This window comes from Halichoerus grypus, chromosome 5 (assembly GCF_964656455.1).
Source record: "Halichoerus grypus chromosome 5, mHalGry1.hap1.1, whole genome shotgun sequence".
Taxonomy (NCBI): Eukaryota; Metazoa; Chordata; class Mammalia; order Carnivora; family Phocidae; genus Halichoerus; species Halichoerus grypus.
The window spans coordinates 78,162,116-78,179,770 of NC_135716.1; the positions used below are offsets into that span (position 1 = coordinate 78,162,116).

At 32.9% G+C, this 17,655-nt stretch overlaps 1 protein-coding gene across 4 annotated transcripts in view; it reads right to left on the reverse strand.

Annotated features, from left to right (window-relative positions):
- The window catches only part of SNTG1 (syntrophin gamma 1), a 922,421-nt gene that overhangs the window by 37,979 nt on the left and 866,787 nt on the right, over nt 1-17,655 (reverse strand). For 3 of the 4 annotated variants that reach the window (XM_078072397.1, XM_078072398.1, XM_078072399.1), the window contains one exon: nt 2,171-2,281. In XM_078072397.1, coding sequence (XP_077928523.1) covers nt 2,171-2,281 — 111 coding nt within the window. Of the gene's footprint in view, nt 1-2,169; nt 2,282-16,958; nt 17,023-17,655 lie in introns of those variants that run through there. The other variant, XM_078072400.1, reaches the window with a different exon arrangement.

Sequence of the window (17,655 nt, forward strand, 5' to 3'; positions counted from 1 at the left end):
CTGGCATTCTCCTTGATGTCTCCTGTGATGGTACTTTTTAGTATTGCCCACAAGTTGCAATTATAAATACCAATTGTGCTAGTTTTAATTTTTACACAATTTTTATGTCAGCAGTGGTGATACACACCAGTATGGCCAAACAATCCTACAGAACTGATTAGTTAGTCTTATCTGTGTTAAATAGTCTCCATATTTAATTTGGTATTTTCAATGTTACCCTTAGAGGTATCATTATCCTTCATCCTATAGAAGGAGATGTTGACTTTAAAGAAGTTCTGTAATTCACCAATGGTCATATTCTGTTATTTTTATCTGCTCTTTCTCCTATCCAAAAATTACAGTCTATAAGTTTAAGAAAGACATTCAATGAATTTTCTGAAACTAGTTCTTAATGAATGGATTTATGAAATATTGCTTAAAACACTATAACAAGAATGAGTAATATTTAGAAGCTGAGGGGTAACTAATAACCAGCAAAGCTAAGTAAGTATAATTAGCTTTATATACAACATATGCTACATAGAATTAAAGTCTAAATATTATAGTTAGTCATTGCATTGCGTTTCTTTTTTTGCTTCATGTTGTCAACTAAGGGTTTTTTAGAACATTAAAAAGAATTAGAAGAGAAGTGATGTATCAAATGCTATACTGCTATCAACAACTAGTGGTTGAGTTTCCACATTAGCCAAAATATGGAACTGAAAATATTAACATCATTCACCATTATTAGAATATGGTGATGCATTTTTTGATGGTAATACTAAGAATCGATCTGAAGAGCAATGTGAGTGGCTGGCACAAAGGAAACGATCAACCAATCATAGCCAGAGGGGAAAAGAGGAGCTGTAGCAAGAGATGGAAAAAAGGCAGCTCCATTGATACATCTATATTTAGGGAAGAGGCAATGATGGAAATGTAGAATTGAAAATTATGAAGCAAGTTAAATAAAGGGAGTGGGTGAAGTTATGATGGTATTTGTCTAAACTGACAGGAGACAAATATAAGGCAAGACCATGTGTAACACCAATGCTTTAGAGAAATGCAGCAGGAAAAGAGCCAGCAGAAAAGGACTATATCCACAATTCCCTCTTTAAACAACCTACAGACTAGGCAGAGTAGTTAGGCAATTCCAAAGATAAACATAAGACAGAAATGGGGTATCCACAGAGAAATTCAAACAAAAAGCCACGGAGAAAAGTTAAGGGACAAGCATGAGCAGATATATAAGGTAAGAAAGAAGTCATCTTGTTAAAGAATGAGAGGATCTGATGTGGATACAAAGCAGTGTTACAGGAGATGTGTACTAGCATGTCAGAGAGTGTCATTCCTTGGAATGTTTTGACTCTCAGACTGACCTCCCCACCTGAATTTCATAGGTATAGGAATGTAACAAAATTATGCTAATTTTAATCCATAGTTGAAAAATTGTATATGGGTTTGCATTTCCATATGATTAATTTTTCACTTTGGTGTTTGTTATTTATCTTTCCTCCACACTGGAATAATATATTTATAATTTCTTCTACCCCAAACATTATTATTGTGAATTTCATTGTAGAGTAATTGAAATAATTTAAATTTTGAATATATAAAATATATGTATTAATAAAAATAAAGGTAGTGAATCTTTCTGATGAGTTTAAAACAACACAGTTAATGTATTTCAGAATACTGAAAATCTGCATGAGCAAAGCAAAAAATCATTCATTTATTCATTTTATTAATACATAATAACATGAGGAAAACATGAATTGATTTAAAGAATATTTTTCTTCAGGAATTTGTATTCCTATTCAAAGAGGGAATAGATAATGGTAAAATACAGTCAGAATTTTTATTTTACTTTAAATTATTATTTAAATGTGAAACCACGACTGTTTTGATTCCCAGAATGTTACCTTACTGTGACACAAATGCAGTTCATAAGAAATTAAAACTAAGAAATGCGATTAGCTCTGTCTAACTTATTTTGAGTTATGCCTTTCAGAAATTTTGCCACTTAAATCTCAAAATGATTTTGTTCTTTTGGCCATGAGGGCTATACCAAAGTAAACAGATAATGTGTGTTTTTGCTCTTTTGGTTCTCCAAAATATTCTCCCCTTTGCGTCTTAATGGCATTAATGTAGTTGGTTTATATGATGATGGTTTATGTGATGAATTTGGATTTACCTTAGCTTCAATCTGCTTAGTATCTGGATTCTGAAACAAAAATTTGATTTTGCTCTTGCCATCATCTGAAGAACCCTTAAGCTGAGAAAACTTATACCTCCAAAGTATAGCCTAAAGGGGGAAAAAAAGAAACATATTCAGTTAATATCTACATTCAAACCAAGAAATAGTCTTCTTTTAAGTGGTAAAAGCTAATCATATTAAACTAGTACTATATCCCAGGATTAAAAAGTAAATTAAAATATGTTTATCAAAGGCTATAACTTAGTATTCAATATATCTTCTAGTTTCCAGAAATAACTTCAGTACCCATGAAATAATTATTTCAAAAAATATATGCAAAGAAATCAATTTGAATATCCTGCTTTATATTACTATGAAATAAAAATAAGCTCACTTAAAGCATATGCCTGTTACTGAATAAGCAAAAACACTTATTGTTTCTTTTTTCTATTAATATAAGTGGTAAGGTGATTTTGAATTGATAATTCTATAGATATTCTGTAGTACTTTCTCTTAAAGCTCAAACTAATAATCTGTAGCTTTGTCAAGATAAAAGATCAGCCTTAGTAAATAATTATGACAAAAAATTTATATGGTATCCTCACGAGACTGAACTAGAGTAAGTATTTTACAGAACTAGCCCATCAATCTATAATATCTCAGTCAATAGGATTATTTGACTAAAAGCCATCTTCCAATATTGCAGGGGCAAGTTTAGATAGTATAAAATCTATGAAAGAACCAAATGTTAGTTACTACATGACCATGCACTTACTGCTTGAATATATAGTGAGAAAAATTAAGAACCTGGTACAGAGAATTCTTATCACACAGCTTACTCTATTTTAATATCTCACATAATATGGTACATTGTGACAATTAATGAACCAATATTGGCACATTATTATTAACTAGAGTCCATTGTTTATGCATTTTTTCTTTTTAATCTAATGCCTTTTTCTGGTACAGGACTCTACCCAGGATACTACATTACATTTATTCATTGTGTCTTCAGCTCTACTTGTCTGTGACAGTTTCTCAGATCCTTGTCAGACTGTCCTTGACAGTTTGAGGAGTACTGGTTAAGTATTTTGCAGAATGCCCCCTACTGGAATTTGTCTGATGTATTTCTCATAACTAGATGGGCTAAAGATTTTTAGAAATGACATAAGACCCTATCATTTTTGACAATAATCCCAGTGTATATTTCTGAGAGGTTTCCATTTAAGATATGTTATTATAGTAGAGTGTGATGTATGTGTTTCTCAAACTTCATCAGGTGGTCTTAACATGATTCAATAATTCATTTAAATATAAAGCTATGTGAAAAAAAGCATGGTTTTACATATGAATTCCATTTTTTAGATTGTTATTTACTAAAGTATTTAATAATATTTTGCATGTTTTCAGCCTTTTAAAATTTATTACCATTTTTTTTTTTGTATTCTTATATATGGTCTATTCTGGAGAATGTTCCATGTGCACTTGAAAAAAAATGCATATTCTGTTCTGGTTAGGTGGAGTATTCTATGTATGTCTGTTAGATATAGTTAGTTATAGTTTTGTTCAGGTTCTGTATTTCTTTATTGGTCTTCTGTCTGATTATTCATTCCATTATTGAAAGTGGAGTATCTAAACTTCCAACTATTATTATAGAATTGTCTATTTCTCCTTGCATGTGGATCCAGAGTTTAGCAAAGCCAGTGCTTTGCTGCCTCAGCATCCATTTAGTTTGGCCAAGTGGCCTGTAAGACCTTAAACCGACATAAGCCCCCTTGTGCAAGTGGATGCCCTATATAGCAGTCACAGAGTCACAAACATGTAAGTTCCCGATAGGACTCCCCAGCAGCCCTTCTGATCAATAGAATCCCTTGTCTCTCAGGGTCTGTATGCCTTGGGCACCACTTAGATAAGAATCCCATGCAGCTTACCAAAACCTTGCTCTTTGAGTATGAATTTTCCAGCCCAGCTTAGCTCAGGAACTCCCCAAGCACTCCACCCATGGATCCTTAAAAAGGCATGCACCCCAGGTCCTGTCTCACTGTCTGTACTGTGCTTTGACAACCCCATGTGGCTCCTCAAGGCATTTCATGTCCTTCCTCCAGGACCTGTGAGTAATAAACTCCTGTATTTCAATTTCTCTTGTGGTCTGTTGTGGAACTGTGGCTCACCATCTGGCACCCTGTGCTTTACCTAACAAATGTTAATTTAACAAAGTCGTAACACTCCAATTATCTCAATGTTTAATATATTTTGGGGCCCTGATGCTTATAAGTTTATAATTGTTAAATTTTCTTTTTGAATTAATCCTTTTATCAATATATAATACTTTTCTTTGTCTCCTGTAACAGTAACATAAAATCTATTCTTTTTTTTTTTTTTTTTTTTTTTTTTTAAATTTTTTTTTTTTTTTTTTTTTTTTTTTTTAAGGTTTTACTTATTTGCGAGAGAGAGAATGAGAGACAGAGAGCATGAGAGGGAGGAGGGTCAGAGGGAGAAGCAGACTCCCTGCCGAGCAGGGAGCCCGATCCGGGACTCGATCCCGGGACTTCAGGATCATGACCTGAGCTGAAGGCAGTCGCTTAACCAACTGAGCCACCCAGGCGCCCAAAATCTATTCTTTTTTTAAAGACTTACTTATTTCAGAGAGAGAGACAGAGATACAGATCGAGTAGGGGGAGGGGCAGAAGGAGAGAAGCAGACTCCCCAGTCAGCGTGTAGCATGATGTGGGGCTCCATCTCACAACCCTAAGATTATGACCCTGAGATCATGACTTGAGCCAAAATCAAGAGTCAGACACTTAACTGACTCAGCCATCCAGTTGCCCAGACATAAAATCTATTCTTACATTGGTTTAGCCACTGGCTCTCTTCTGGTTACTATTTGTATGGAATATCTTCTCACATCGTTTTTATTTTTTTCTTTTCTTTTCTTTTTTTAAGATTTTACTTATTTGACAGAGAGAGCACAAGCAGAGGGAGAGAGAGCAGCAGGCTCCCCGCTGAGCAAGGAGCCCGATGTGGGACTCGATCCTAGGACCCTGGGATCATGACCCAGGCCAAAGGCAGCCGCTTAATTGACTGAGCCACCCAGGCGTCCCATCACATCGTTTTTATTTTAACCCACTTGGGTCTTTAGATCTAAAGTTAGCCTCTTGCAGACAGCATATAGTTGTATCATGTTTTTTTAATCTATTCTGTAGTGAAGAGAAAATGGCAGTTATTGCTTAATGATAACAGAGTTTCTGTCTGGGGTGATGACAGGTTTTGGAAACAGTGTGAATCAATTAATGCCACAAAATCATACCTTAAAAATGTCTAAAATGGGAAATTTTATATTATTTTAACACATTAGGAACAAAACTTTAAAAAAATCATTCTGGAAGCAATGTATCTCCAAAATCCACTCAAAGCAAATGCTAATTAAAAAGTTCACACTTTAAAAGGTATAATGAAATAATGAAATGGCAAAATCATAAATTCCTTAAAAATAAGGATGAGAAAATTATCAGTAATAATGACACATAATGCATTTATACAGAATATTCCTGACTCTTTATCTACTTATTCATCAAACATTTTTGAAATGGCTACCATATCTTAAGCATTTTGCTAGATTTAGATAAAAAAGACACTGTCACCATCCCAAAGACATTAATTTCTGAACAAGTAAATGCTTTTGCTTTCATTCTTACTATGAGACTATACAATTTATGAAGAAGCAATATCCAATATTATAAATTGTCTAAAATGTTTCTTTAGATCTATTACTATACAGAATCTTCTAACAATAAAATTTCCTGGGACAATTAACTTTCTGGAAAAAAGAATACAAGTTAAACTTTAACTCACAACTTCCTCTAAATAAAATTCCTTATGTTTTAAAAAGTGAAATAATTTAAATAAACCAAATTATAGGAAAACTACATAATGTAAGTGAATATTGAATAACTTTGAAAAGAAGGAGTTCTAGACTTAAGAGTAACAAAAAATTATATACTCATATGTACAAGTAATGTATATTTACCAAAATGAAAAGCAATAAACTTAGTGGCATATAGGATATATGGTATAGTGTAAGGATAATTCTAAACATATAATAAATAAAAAGGCAAATAATATTATAGAGAAGTCATTCAAAAAAGTAGAAAAACAATTATTTTTAATAAATATAAGAGCATGTTCAATTTCACTAGAAATAAAGAGTGTAATAATATTAAAATGACAGCTTTGCCAAACGTTTAGTAAACATCACTGAAAATTATAATAACTAAAGCTAGCAAGTTTATGTTGAAACAAATATTTTTATAAAATTGTTAGCAATAGTGTGAATTCTTTAGGATAATAATTTTAATATATATTTTAAGCCTTAAAAATATTCATATTATTTGATCCAGAAATTCCATTTCTAAATATTAACTAAGGAAATATGATATATGAAAAAACAAAAGAAAGTGTTAAATACATTATTAGTAAATATCAAAAATGGAAATTCTGAACATTTTGCTTAAAATAATGCTCATGAGAATCATATATTTACATAGAAAAATGCAAATATTATAATGGTAAGGAAGAACATAAGGACATGAAATTAGATGAGATAACCATGTTAAAACTAAGGAGCTTGTAAAAGGCTGGAAGGAAAATGTCTGCAAAATATGGCATCTTATGTAGCTCAGGTACTGACATTAACTTACTCTGTGGTTTTGAATAAGAAATTTTATTTTTAGCTTGCTAAGCTGTAAAACTAAAGGTTCTCACATTCTCAAATTATAATTAAAATTTTGAAATAATATTTCATATGTAGTCATTATAGTGTAAAACTGGAATTTACTATTTCAACTAGATGACTTTTCAAGGTGTAAAACAGACTTTAAAAGCTCATTATTTTAAATAAAGAGTAACAACAAAGTTACTCTGGCTAAAGAAGGCATATTAGAAACATATGAAGGAGGTTTGGAAACTTTTGGGAATATGCAGAATGAATCTTTGGCTGTGAGTGGGAAACTCCAAAGATGAATAATGTAGTTGATGAATCTAATAATGATTGACTGAAAGATTTGTCAGTTAAGAGGTAATGATACAAAATTAATATCATAACAACTTTGGTGACAGATGGTAGCTAGATTTATCATGGTAATCACTCCTTAACATATATGAATGTTGAATCACTATGTTGTACACCTAAAACTAATATAATATTGTATGTCAACTGCACTTCGACAACAACAAAAAAGTAAATCAGTAGCAAAACAAAGCGTGCACTTAACACACTTATCGTGATATCTGGAAGATAGTATTCAATAAATGTTTGCAAGTACTAAAACAAACAAAAGTTAATGCAGTATACTAGGGAGAGTTAGAACAGGCTTGATAAGCTGTGTGAATTGGTAATTCTCACAGAAATTCATTAAGGCCAATTTGGAGGAATCTGAATCTGAAAGTATTACCAGTAAAAGTTTCACAGGTCTAAAAAAGGACTTAATTCAAGAACTCTTCAGCAATCCTATTTCTTATGCCAATATTTTGTTTTTAAGATTCTGATAAACATCATGGCAACTATGTTAATATTAATGATGAAAAAGATGAGTAGACACTACTGTATTTTATAACATGTTGTTTATATATTGCTATGGTGAATACAATGGTAGGTTCCTTGTAGCCGGCTCTGAAGTGGACCGAAATGGGATTGGTGTTGGTGAGATATGTATGGAGAGTTGGATTATTTGTAGTTATTTAACAGACTTTGATGTTCTTAGGAATAAGGTGATAGTGAAGAGTCACAGAAACAGGTGTTCTTTGCCTCAAGAGCTTTCCAATCAGGATAGAAAATAAGCCAAGATGCAGTAATAAGTTCTCTATAAAATACATGCAGAATTTTTTTTAAAAAGTGAGCTTGCATGATGCCACAATAAAACTTAAAAAGTATGCGAAATTTTGGTCTCCATTTTTTATTCTGATATATGTATATATAAACATATATATGCCACACACACACACACACACACACACACACACATGCATACCGCACACAGTGGTATAATCACTAGTTGCCAACATGGAATGAGATGAGGAGGATTATAAAGATCAGAAATCCCTTCTCCCTGATCACCTATCTTTGGTGCCCTCTTCCCCATATACTGATCTAATTTCCATTACCAGTAAGGTATTAAGATCTTTTTCCCTATTATAATGCATTTATCTCAGGAAAGGTAATGCATTTTTTTGGCAATGTACTGAAATAAAAATAAATTCTGATCTTAGAACCTTAAGTATTGAAATGTAACCCAAACTTTAGACCTTACTTATAAGCCACATGACCTTGAGCAAGATTGCAAGATTCTTAATTAATTAGAGCCTGAGTACATTCTTTTGTAAATTAAAAGTAGTGATACTTAACTATCCTACTTTAAAGTGTTACTGTGAAAATGGATGAGATGGTGATGAAAATTGCTTTGAAAATAGTAGGGAGCTTTTTCCTATTAGTTAAAATCAGTTTAGTAGAGTTCTTCCAATAGAACAGTAGAATATGTCAAATCTGATGTGAGAAGGCCCCTGAACACAAGTAGCAATAATAGTGATGATTCTGGGAGAATATAAAAGTAGAAGTGAGAACGCGCAGAAGACAAAGACTGCTTTCTGGACCTGTCTGTAGTCTTTTATGAAAAAAATATATATTTAGTTTTAAAATTAAAAATTTATTTGATCTTAAACATAAGTCATAAAATACATTGCATTTTGAGAATACATGTCCCAGTAAATGTCATAACGATTTCTCATTGCTATGAATGATATATTGCATAGACTCCTGGTTCTAGGTTATACCATGTCTGGAAAACATCCTCCCTCGTCATCTGCTCCTACGACTTCCTTGTATTTCTTCCTTTTTCAGCATAAAGTTTTAGCATGTAATGCCCCTAAATTCAGAGCAAAAAAGGTAATGAATAGTAGAAGAATAGCGTAGAACTAGGAGGGACAGGGAGAATGTTTGATTGTGAGTGCAAAAACATATTTGCATATTTCAGAGACATATTTATTCATTAATTTATTCATTTATATAAAACCTTTTAAATGGAAATATTTATTGTCATGCTGCTTAATTCTTCCATCCGACCCTGCCCCCTTAGGATGTGATGCAGCCCTGTCCATAGATCCACACTCAACAGAGAAAACAAAGCTTATCTTTGCACCATCCTCCTTTCTAGAGTCCTGTTATATTGAAATACTGAGATGGGACTATCACACCAGAATATTTTCCTGGTCAGCACAAATGGAACATGCAAGGTCCTTGCTGATAAAGTTAAGTGCAGTTGGACCAGGAGTGCTAAAGACAGCTGTTTCTTCAGGTGTCATGAGGTAAGGAGAGAAGTATTCATTATTTCCATGTCCATGAGCCAGTTGGTGTACCACAGTGCATGCTGCAACTTGTCTCCTGGTATCCAAGAAGAATAAAACTGTCAGGAAATTTGTCAGAGGGGTCAGTGGGAAGCAGGAAATTCTAGATGGTATATACATGAAAGATGTGCAGGAAAAAGAGGATAAGTGGGAATTCTGTGGGGTTTCTAGACAGCAATCTGAATAGATATAGGTCTTGTGTATTGTATGATTGAAATTCTTCCCTCAACTCATTTCATAGCTGGTCCATTCTCATCATCTAGGTCTCACTAGAAATATCAATGCCTCAAAAAGCTTTTTCTCTTCAAACTATTAAAGGCCTTTTTGAGGTCTTCTGTTTCTCTATACCTTGTTCATTTCCTTCCCAGACAAAACTGTAGTCTGTGATCATTCTGTTCTCTCTACAATGCAAAGAAAGCTTCAAGTCTACAAGTAGTTGGTCTGATTAGCTCATCAGTGCATCCCTCGCCCTTAACAGAGTAGCTGGTATACAGTTGACACAATGAAACTAACTTTTGTGAAACACGTTAGAAACAGAATAAATATTAAAGAAGAAAAAATTTTCCTTCTCCTCCCTATTATGTGGTTATCATGTTATTGGAAAGGTGGGGAAAACATACTAAAATGAGAACTTTATTAAGAAACTGGAATATCCAACTTTCAAGCAGGCAACTCTCTAACAACCAGTAGGCAATAATATCTCTGGATGTGGCTAGCCCATGGTCTCTGTCTTCTCTAGATAACTTTAACCAAAGGGCCCTGTTTGGGGTTGGAAAATTCTTGCCACCAGTAGTAAGCTTAATTTGTTGAACTTGATGGAAATCAAGTACAAAATGAGTAAGAAAAAGAAAAGAAAACAAAACAAAACAAAAAAACTATTAGTAATATATAAAGACATTTCTGAACATTTTTAAAATGTGGAATTTGATCCAAAGACTTCATTATAAATAATCACAGACTAGATTTTCACTTGCCCAAGTCTTTCCATGGATGACTGCTTCTACTTGTTCCTGGAGAAAAGGAGGTTGAACATAGTCAAGTACAGTTGGTGAGTGAGGTTCATTAGCACAATAATGTTTGAGGACATTTTTAGAAATGAAACTCATTTAACTTAGTTTAACCAGGTAGTTTTTCCCATGGAATACACTTCAAAAAACAATAAAAATTGTACTATAAAATAAAATATTTAATGCAACAAGGTATCTGAAATACCTTGTTGATTTATTAAAACATTTGTTTCTTTTTGGTAGTCAAAAACAGTGTTTAACTCAACATATTCTTTGATTATATGGAATGATAAATATAGTGTACGTGGCATTTTGAAGATGCGTTTAAATATATTTAAGTGCCTAAAAGCTGTAAATAAAGTTATCTATATGTATGAAGAAAGAACAACACAATGAATCACAGCATTTTCAATACTGTAGTGATAATAAAGTCATTGAAGATAGCCAAAACAAAAACAAACAGTAAGGAAATAAACAGTTAAAGCTTATTGACCAAAGTGTTTTTTCAATTAAAGATTATGACAAAAAGTGTGCAAAGGAATTATTTGCCTCTGTCCTACTTTTTATAATTAATACATTTTATTTAAAACAACACAGGCAAACATAAATGCTAAAAAACCTCTGGTTCAATGTCATTTGGGGTTTAAAACTTAAGGTCATCATTCTTAAACCAGAGTGTAATCCTTATAAAATGTGCCTACAAAAGATGATTGAAGGTGAAATGTTGAACTATTATCAAGCAGAATATCTCATATGAAGATAATGAGGCACATAGCATTAAGTCATTTGATGTGTGAACACATGTACAGATCATAAGTAATTTAAAAATACTTTGTGCCTGGGAAGCATTCTGTGTGTCTGTTGTTGTCCATCAATGGACGTCTTATTACAATAAACAGCATTGTTCTAGGTAGGCCTTTTCATGCCTGCAAGAGTGATGCAATAGCCAGAGTATTTCTATTTTCCAGATAATACAATTAAAGAAATAGCACACACATTCATAATATCTCACAGCTAATAAGTGGGAATCAAACCTAAGTACATCATTCTCCATGGTTCATATTTTTGCTTTTATTCCAAGCTGCATCTTTGATTTGCTATAATTCTTTACCTAATTAAAAAAAATCACAGACCCATTTACTGAGCATGATCAGTTATAAATGAACTTTCATTGCAAATGCTTGACTCCTTTCTTAAAGTAGAGGAAAGATCCAGAGTCCCATTTAGTATAAGACACTAAACCCAGGAAAGTAATTTACTGATTTTTCCCAAACCCAATGTGTTCTGAGTCATTGTTTCTTCTTTATAATATGTTGCTATTTTAAGCTCCCCCCCCCCACAAGTCAAAAGCTTTCCATAAACTATGCATTTGTTTAAGACCCATTGCTAGAATTGGCTTAAAGTTTGGGAATCTTAGTGATCTAGGGAACATTTTACATTTCTGTAATCCCTCAAAAAACGGGATTCAAAGCTGGATATAACGAAGCGACTCGGGTTAGTATAGCATCAGGTTAATATAGCATCAAGAATGTCTTAGGTGCAGACTATTCAAAGGTATAAGTCATTAATTACATATAAATGGAAAATGAAGATATGCAAATGATAATGAAAAACTGGCATGTTGAACAAAAAAAGACAAAATCTCAAAAACAAACTTTCTCAGTTTTCTTCTTTCACTATTTGCAAGCCTCAATTTTTCATGCCCTACAGAAAAATTCCTCTTGAAAAGAAATGGAAACAACCTCTACATAAGAAGGTAATATAAGCGTCATGTCATCTAACTTACGAGAAATAAACACAGGATATTTTACAACACGGGGGCAAAAACATCAGAAAGAACAATCTATATGTATTACAACTTATTACATAGATCATGTAATTACAACAAAAAAATGCTTTGAAGCCATTTTCACTCTTCCTATAACACCAAACACCTGGTACTTGGCATTTAACTCATGTTTGCCCAGCAATAACTACAAATACATTCTTCTCTTCCTTGCAAATTACCTTGATGGGTCTTCTAGTTAAGCAGTAAATCAAACTTTCCACTCAGACTTATTTCCATTTGGCATCATCCTTCAACTTTGGCAAGAAGCCCGAGTATACATATCACCTCTTGCCTTCCTTCCATCCACCCTCCCACATCCTGAAATTGATTTACAACAAATTTTAGTGTTCTAGAAGTGGCTCTTTTTCCTTCTCTTTTTTGTGGGTGGGCTAGGAGTCATATTTGGTGGAAAACCAAAAGAAACTCTTTTTAAAATTATTTTTCTTTACACATCTTTATACTTCTCATTTGTTCTTCACTTGTGTAAAATTTATCCTAATTAAATATGTCTTTGGGCCTAATTTGCATTTTTACTTCCACTCTATACTAATTTTAAAATTTTGTAAGTTTGAACAGTGATGATAGAGGGATAAAAATAGCAATATCAAAAGATCACAGAATTAGATGAAAGCTTATGGCTTTCACTTATTTCCTTAGGTGGTATCATACTCATCAATATATTCATTACTAGTCATTGAGTTAATTCTGTGTCTTTGAACTGTGCTTGAGTCTGGATCAGAGATTAGAGTTAATATCTCCACCAGACTTAATAGTAATACATTTTGATAAGTGCTATGCTGGGGTATGCCTACAGGAAATGATGCTAAATTGCAGGCAGAAACAAGAACATTAAGAGGCTTCTATATATGATAACAAATATTGTCTTAAAGGCAGTAGGAAGCCACCAAAGTAATTTAACAAGAGAAACTGAAGACTTGTCTGAATTTACATTTTAGAAGTATCATTAATCTAGCAATGGTGTGAAAGATGGACCAGAGAGGGATGCAATTCTATGTCTTTATAATGCTTTGGCTTCTTGCCACAGTATCTGAAAGTACCCAGTTCCAGATCTGTCTTTTTCATTAAACTGTAGACTTCTTGAAAGGAGGGACTATATTCATTTTTGTATTCCTCGTGATCAGTGGTCATGGCAGAGTTAATGCATAAAAAGAGTGTGTTCAACAAATAAATTGAAAAGGACTATTTTGATGGTAATGCAAAAACCCAAATGGGAAGGGATTACCCAGGTTAGTTAGCAAACACCTTGAAGATTTATTTAGGAGGAGTTGTTGAGGAAGAGACAGGAGTATAGAAGACAATTCAAACTTCTTTTGATGACTAAGATAGGAATGAAAAGGAATCAGACCAAAATGGACAACAAACTCAGCGTTGGACACACTGTGTTGAGATGTTTTTAACATGCAGCCTTAGAGATCAAGATGCATATCTGAGCTTTAGTTAATAGAACAGAAATTCATTATCATCAGGCCAGCTGCCTAAATTAAAGACTGGCTGGAACAGCCCAGTCAAGCTCAGAGTTATATATTAGACATATTTCATTTAAATTTATTCCCTTCAAATTGACTCTGCATATAGGGATCTATGTATATCTATTTCTATCTCATATATGGAATATTCAAAGAGGAATATACCTACTTTCACTTTAAGAATTTATTTGGAATAACAGAACTAAAAAAATTTAAAACCCAGAAAAAGTATTTTAAAACTCAGATTTTGTGAGTTATTTTGTAATAGCTGGAAGTCATCAGTCTAGTAAGTTGATGTACACAAAGTACTTTTTTAATCATACCTACATAAAATTTTTCAAAAGAATAATCAAAATATATGTGAGAAAGGATTCACTAACATGTTTCCACATACTACTGGACATAGTATGGCTATTTGTTATTATTAACATACTAATTTTATTTTGAGAAACCTTACATGTCATGTGCATAATAAGAATGGGCAAGAAAATTTGGTTTTGTTGGTATAAATTTCTCAGATCCTCAGGGTTTTGTTTTAGTTTAGTTTATTGTTGCTTTTTTTTCCTGGCAACATGACAGAATTCAGCCATACTTTTAGTTCATATTACCAATCCTCTATACAAATGAACTCTTTTCTAGTTATTTCTTTTTAACATATGCATACACAGTTATTTACCAGCTCATGGATAGTAATAATTCTAGAGAGAAAAAAAGAAAGGAGTTTCCTGAGATGTTATAACCAAGACCATGTGCCTGTGCAATGTAATAAGCCTTGACTGTTTCATCTCCTGGTTGTCTGCAGGCTTTTACACTGATAGAGATGAAGCATGTTATTACAAAACTGCTAAATTAATACATAAGTATCTGCATATCTTTATTTTTGAGGCAGCACCATTCTTCACATTAACTAATTTGATTTCTAAAATTTAATTATAAACGTTATTGGTATGAATCAATCATTTATTCTTTTTCTCCCTGAACATAATAAAAAAAAAACAAATTTCAAAGAAATTTGTATTTCTAGAAATTGATAGTTTACTTTTTATAAAAATTTTATTAAGTTTTTTATCTTAATTCCTATAGTTTGCTTTTGACTCAATTGTAAAAGACATCACTTGCGAAACTATTGCATTCATTAAATTAGCAATATAATGAATTACCTTAGCATGCGTAATCTTTCTTTTTGCATTGAAACATTTCGATTTAGGTAAAATGGCCATACAATATTGCAAGCAGTTGAAGAGAGGCTGAATTACTCAAGCTTAGTGAGGGCATATGTAAATCTAATGTTTAAATTGATCTACATAGGACGGGATGTATAGGGGATCCCAGCTAGAGCCTAAATTTTATTTACCGGATGAATTTGGAATAATTTCATATCTTGGTGGGTTGGTGAATGAAGCCGGCCTACCAGAAATTTGTCTGTATTAGAGACCAAGAAGTCTCTCAGGATAGAAGTCATTCTGACGTGAGTAAACAGTTACACAGCATTGCATAGTTTAGGGAAAAGCTATCAGAACTATACCTTGGCATTTTAAGTTCCCAGTATACGTTGGCTATTTATAGTGTGTGCCAGATCTTTACTGTGAAGACCAAGGCTCCTTATTGTTTGGTGCCTGACTACTTTTGACCACTGCTCCCCTCTCATTCTCCTGCTCCTGCCACACTGAACCTGTCAGTCATCTCATATATCAGAGTGTTCACACATGCCGCTCCATCTGCCTCTACTGTGTTCCTTGTTAGCCCCTCATGACCTGTCGACTTTCAGGTGAAATGTAAATTTCTCCAGGTACCACCCATGGGCCCTTAACCTACCTTATATGCTTCCATGCTACCCTGAACTCCCTTTGCTGAGAACCATTAAACTTATGATTACATGCTTTCTGTCTGTCTTCTCCACTGGGCGCCATGAAAACAAAGACCTTCATGAAAGCACAGATTCACAAGAACTGGAATGTGGCGGACATATATGTTGATTGATTGATCCAAAATTCTAGAAAACACAGTGCCATTGTGACATTTTGAGAATGGCAGCACAGTAGCAAGGCATTGTTGGTGCTGTTGCCTTGCAGTGGGCAGAACTACCCAGCCATGTGGGAGAAATAGAAGTATCCACCTCTTACGAAGGCTCACCTTGTTCCACTCACTGTGCAACACTCTCCATATACATTTTATTTAAATTTTACAATAATCTCATGAAAAAGATGTCATTTGCATATCTATTTTAGAGGTGAAGAAAGTAGGCTACAGCAGCTATGTGATTTGCAAAGGTCCTGCAGGTGTTAAAGGTAAAAGGCAGCTAATTGATGAGTTCTGGGGAATTTGAAATAGAAAGGGGAAAACATGATGAATTCCTGGGATTAGATGAAAAGACAGGATCTGTGGTTGAGACAAAACCCACTGAAAGATGGGCTGGTCGGAAATAATACTTAAGGACTTCAGAATCTGTATTTGACAATTTACTATGTTTTTATTTTTCAAAAAGCTATCTTATTTAATTTTAGAATAATGCTGCAAGATAGACACACAGCTATTATTATTCCACTTATTATGTGATAGTTGCAGAGGTTAATACATTATATTAGCAAAAAATTTCATAAAAACCAAAACTGATGATTGAAGGAAAGACAATCTAAGATACAGTGAGAAAAGTTTTAAGGCAGATATTTTTAATAATGAAAAGAATAATCCAGAAAAAATAAAATATATCAAAAGCCCCAGAAAGAAATTAAAATTTTAAATTTTAAAAGGGTGAGGAAGAGGGGAAAAAAGATAGAAAATGGAAAAAGTAAGAAGTATATAAAGCATACTAGCCAAAGAATTTTTACTCCTACCTGCTTTTGTTCTTTATATATTTTGAATTATAAATACAGGCAATAAAGTATGTGTTAGTTTCCACGTTACTTTATAATGTCTTTATATTCCAAGAAATGAATGAAAAAATCTAGGATTTTATTATTTTGTTGCATCTGGCTAATATACTGGCGTGAAAACTTGGGTTAATTCCTCTCTTTTGAACATTTACTTTAGGGCTATCTTTGAAATGCTTGAGGGTTAAAAAAAATTACCTGATGGATTGTTTCCCTAAATGTCTGAGTTTGTTTTGCAATAAATGCAATGTTCTTCATTCTCCTAAAAGCAAAGAAAAAATAATTTATCTGAAGAATGTAAAAATTCCATAAGATAGAATTTGATGTTTTTGTCCATGTTTGGGGGCCATAAGTTACACAACTAGAGAAGCAAAATGATTGAAAAATATTGTTAAAAGGAAAAATGCTAAGGTTTATATGAATATTGTTCTCCTACATAATAACATATGTATATTTAAGATTTCTACTTATATAGGAGATATTTCAAGAAAACATTCATTTTTAATAATTTCAAACTTTCCTTTTGGGCTTTTAATATCTACCTTTGATATGAAATAGTTAAAATATTATAGAAAAAAATAGCAAAAAACTCTTGAAAATGAAAAGTATAAATAGAGGTCATTTCAACTTCCTTTCAAATTTTACCTAGAAACACTGTACAAATCAGTGTCTACTTAAAGGTATAAATGGATTACATAGATTAAGATACTTCAGGAATCAATATGTTAACAATGAATTTAATTCTGAAGCACAATTCTTTGGGAGGAGAAAGTTTTATACAGAACATCTCGAAACCAAGAAAGAAGTTATTTCAGTTAGGGTGACATTGCATTTTATGGCACAGAATATAAGTTCCTAAAATGCAGGTCATCATGCACACGCATGAGTTTTATAA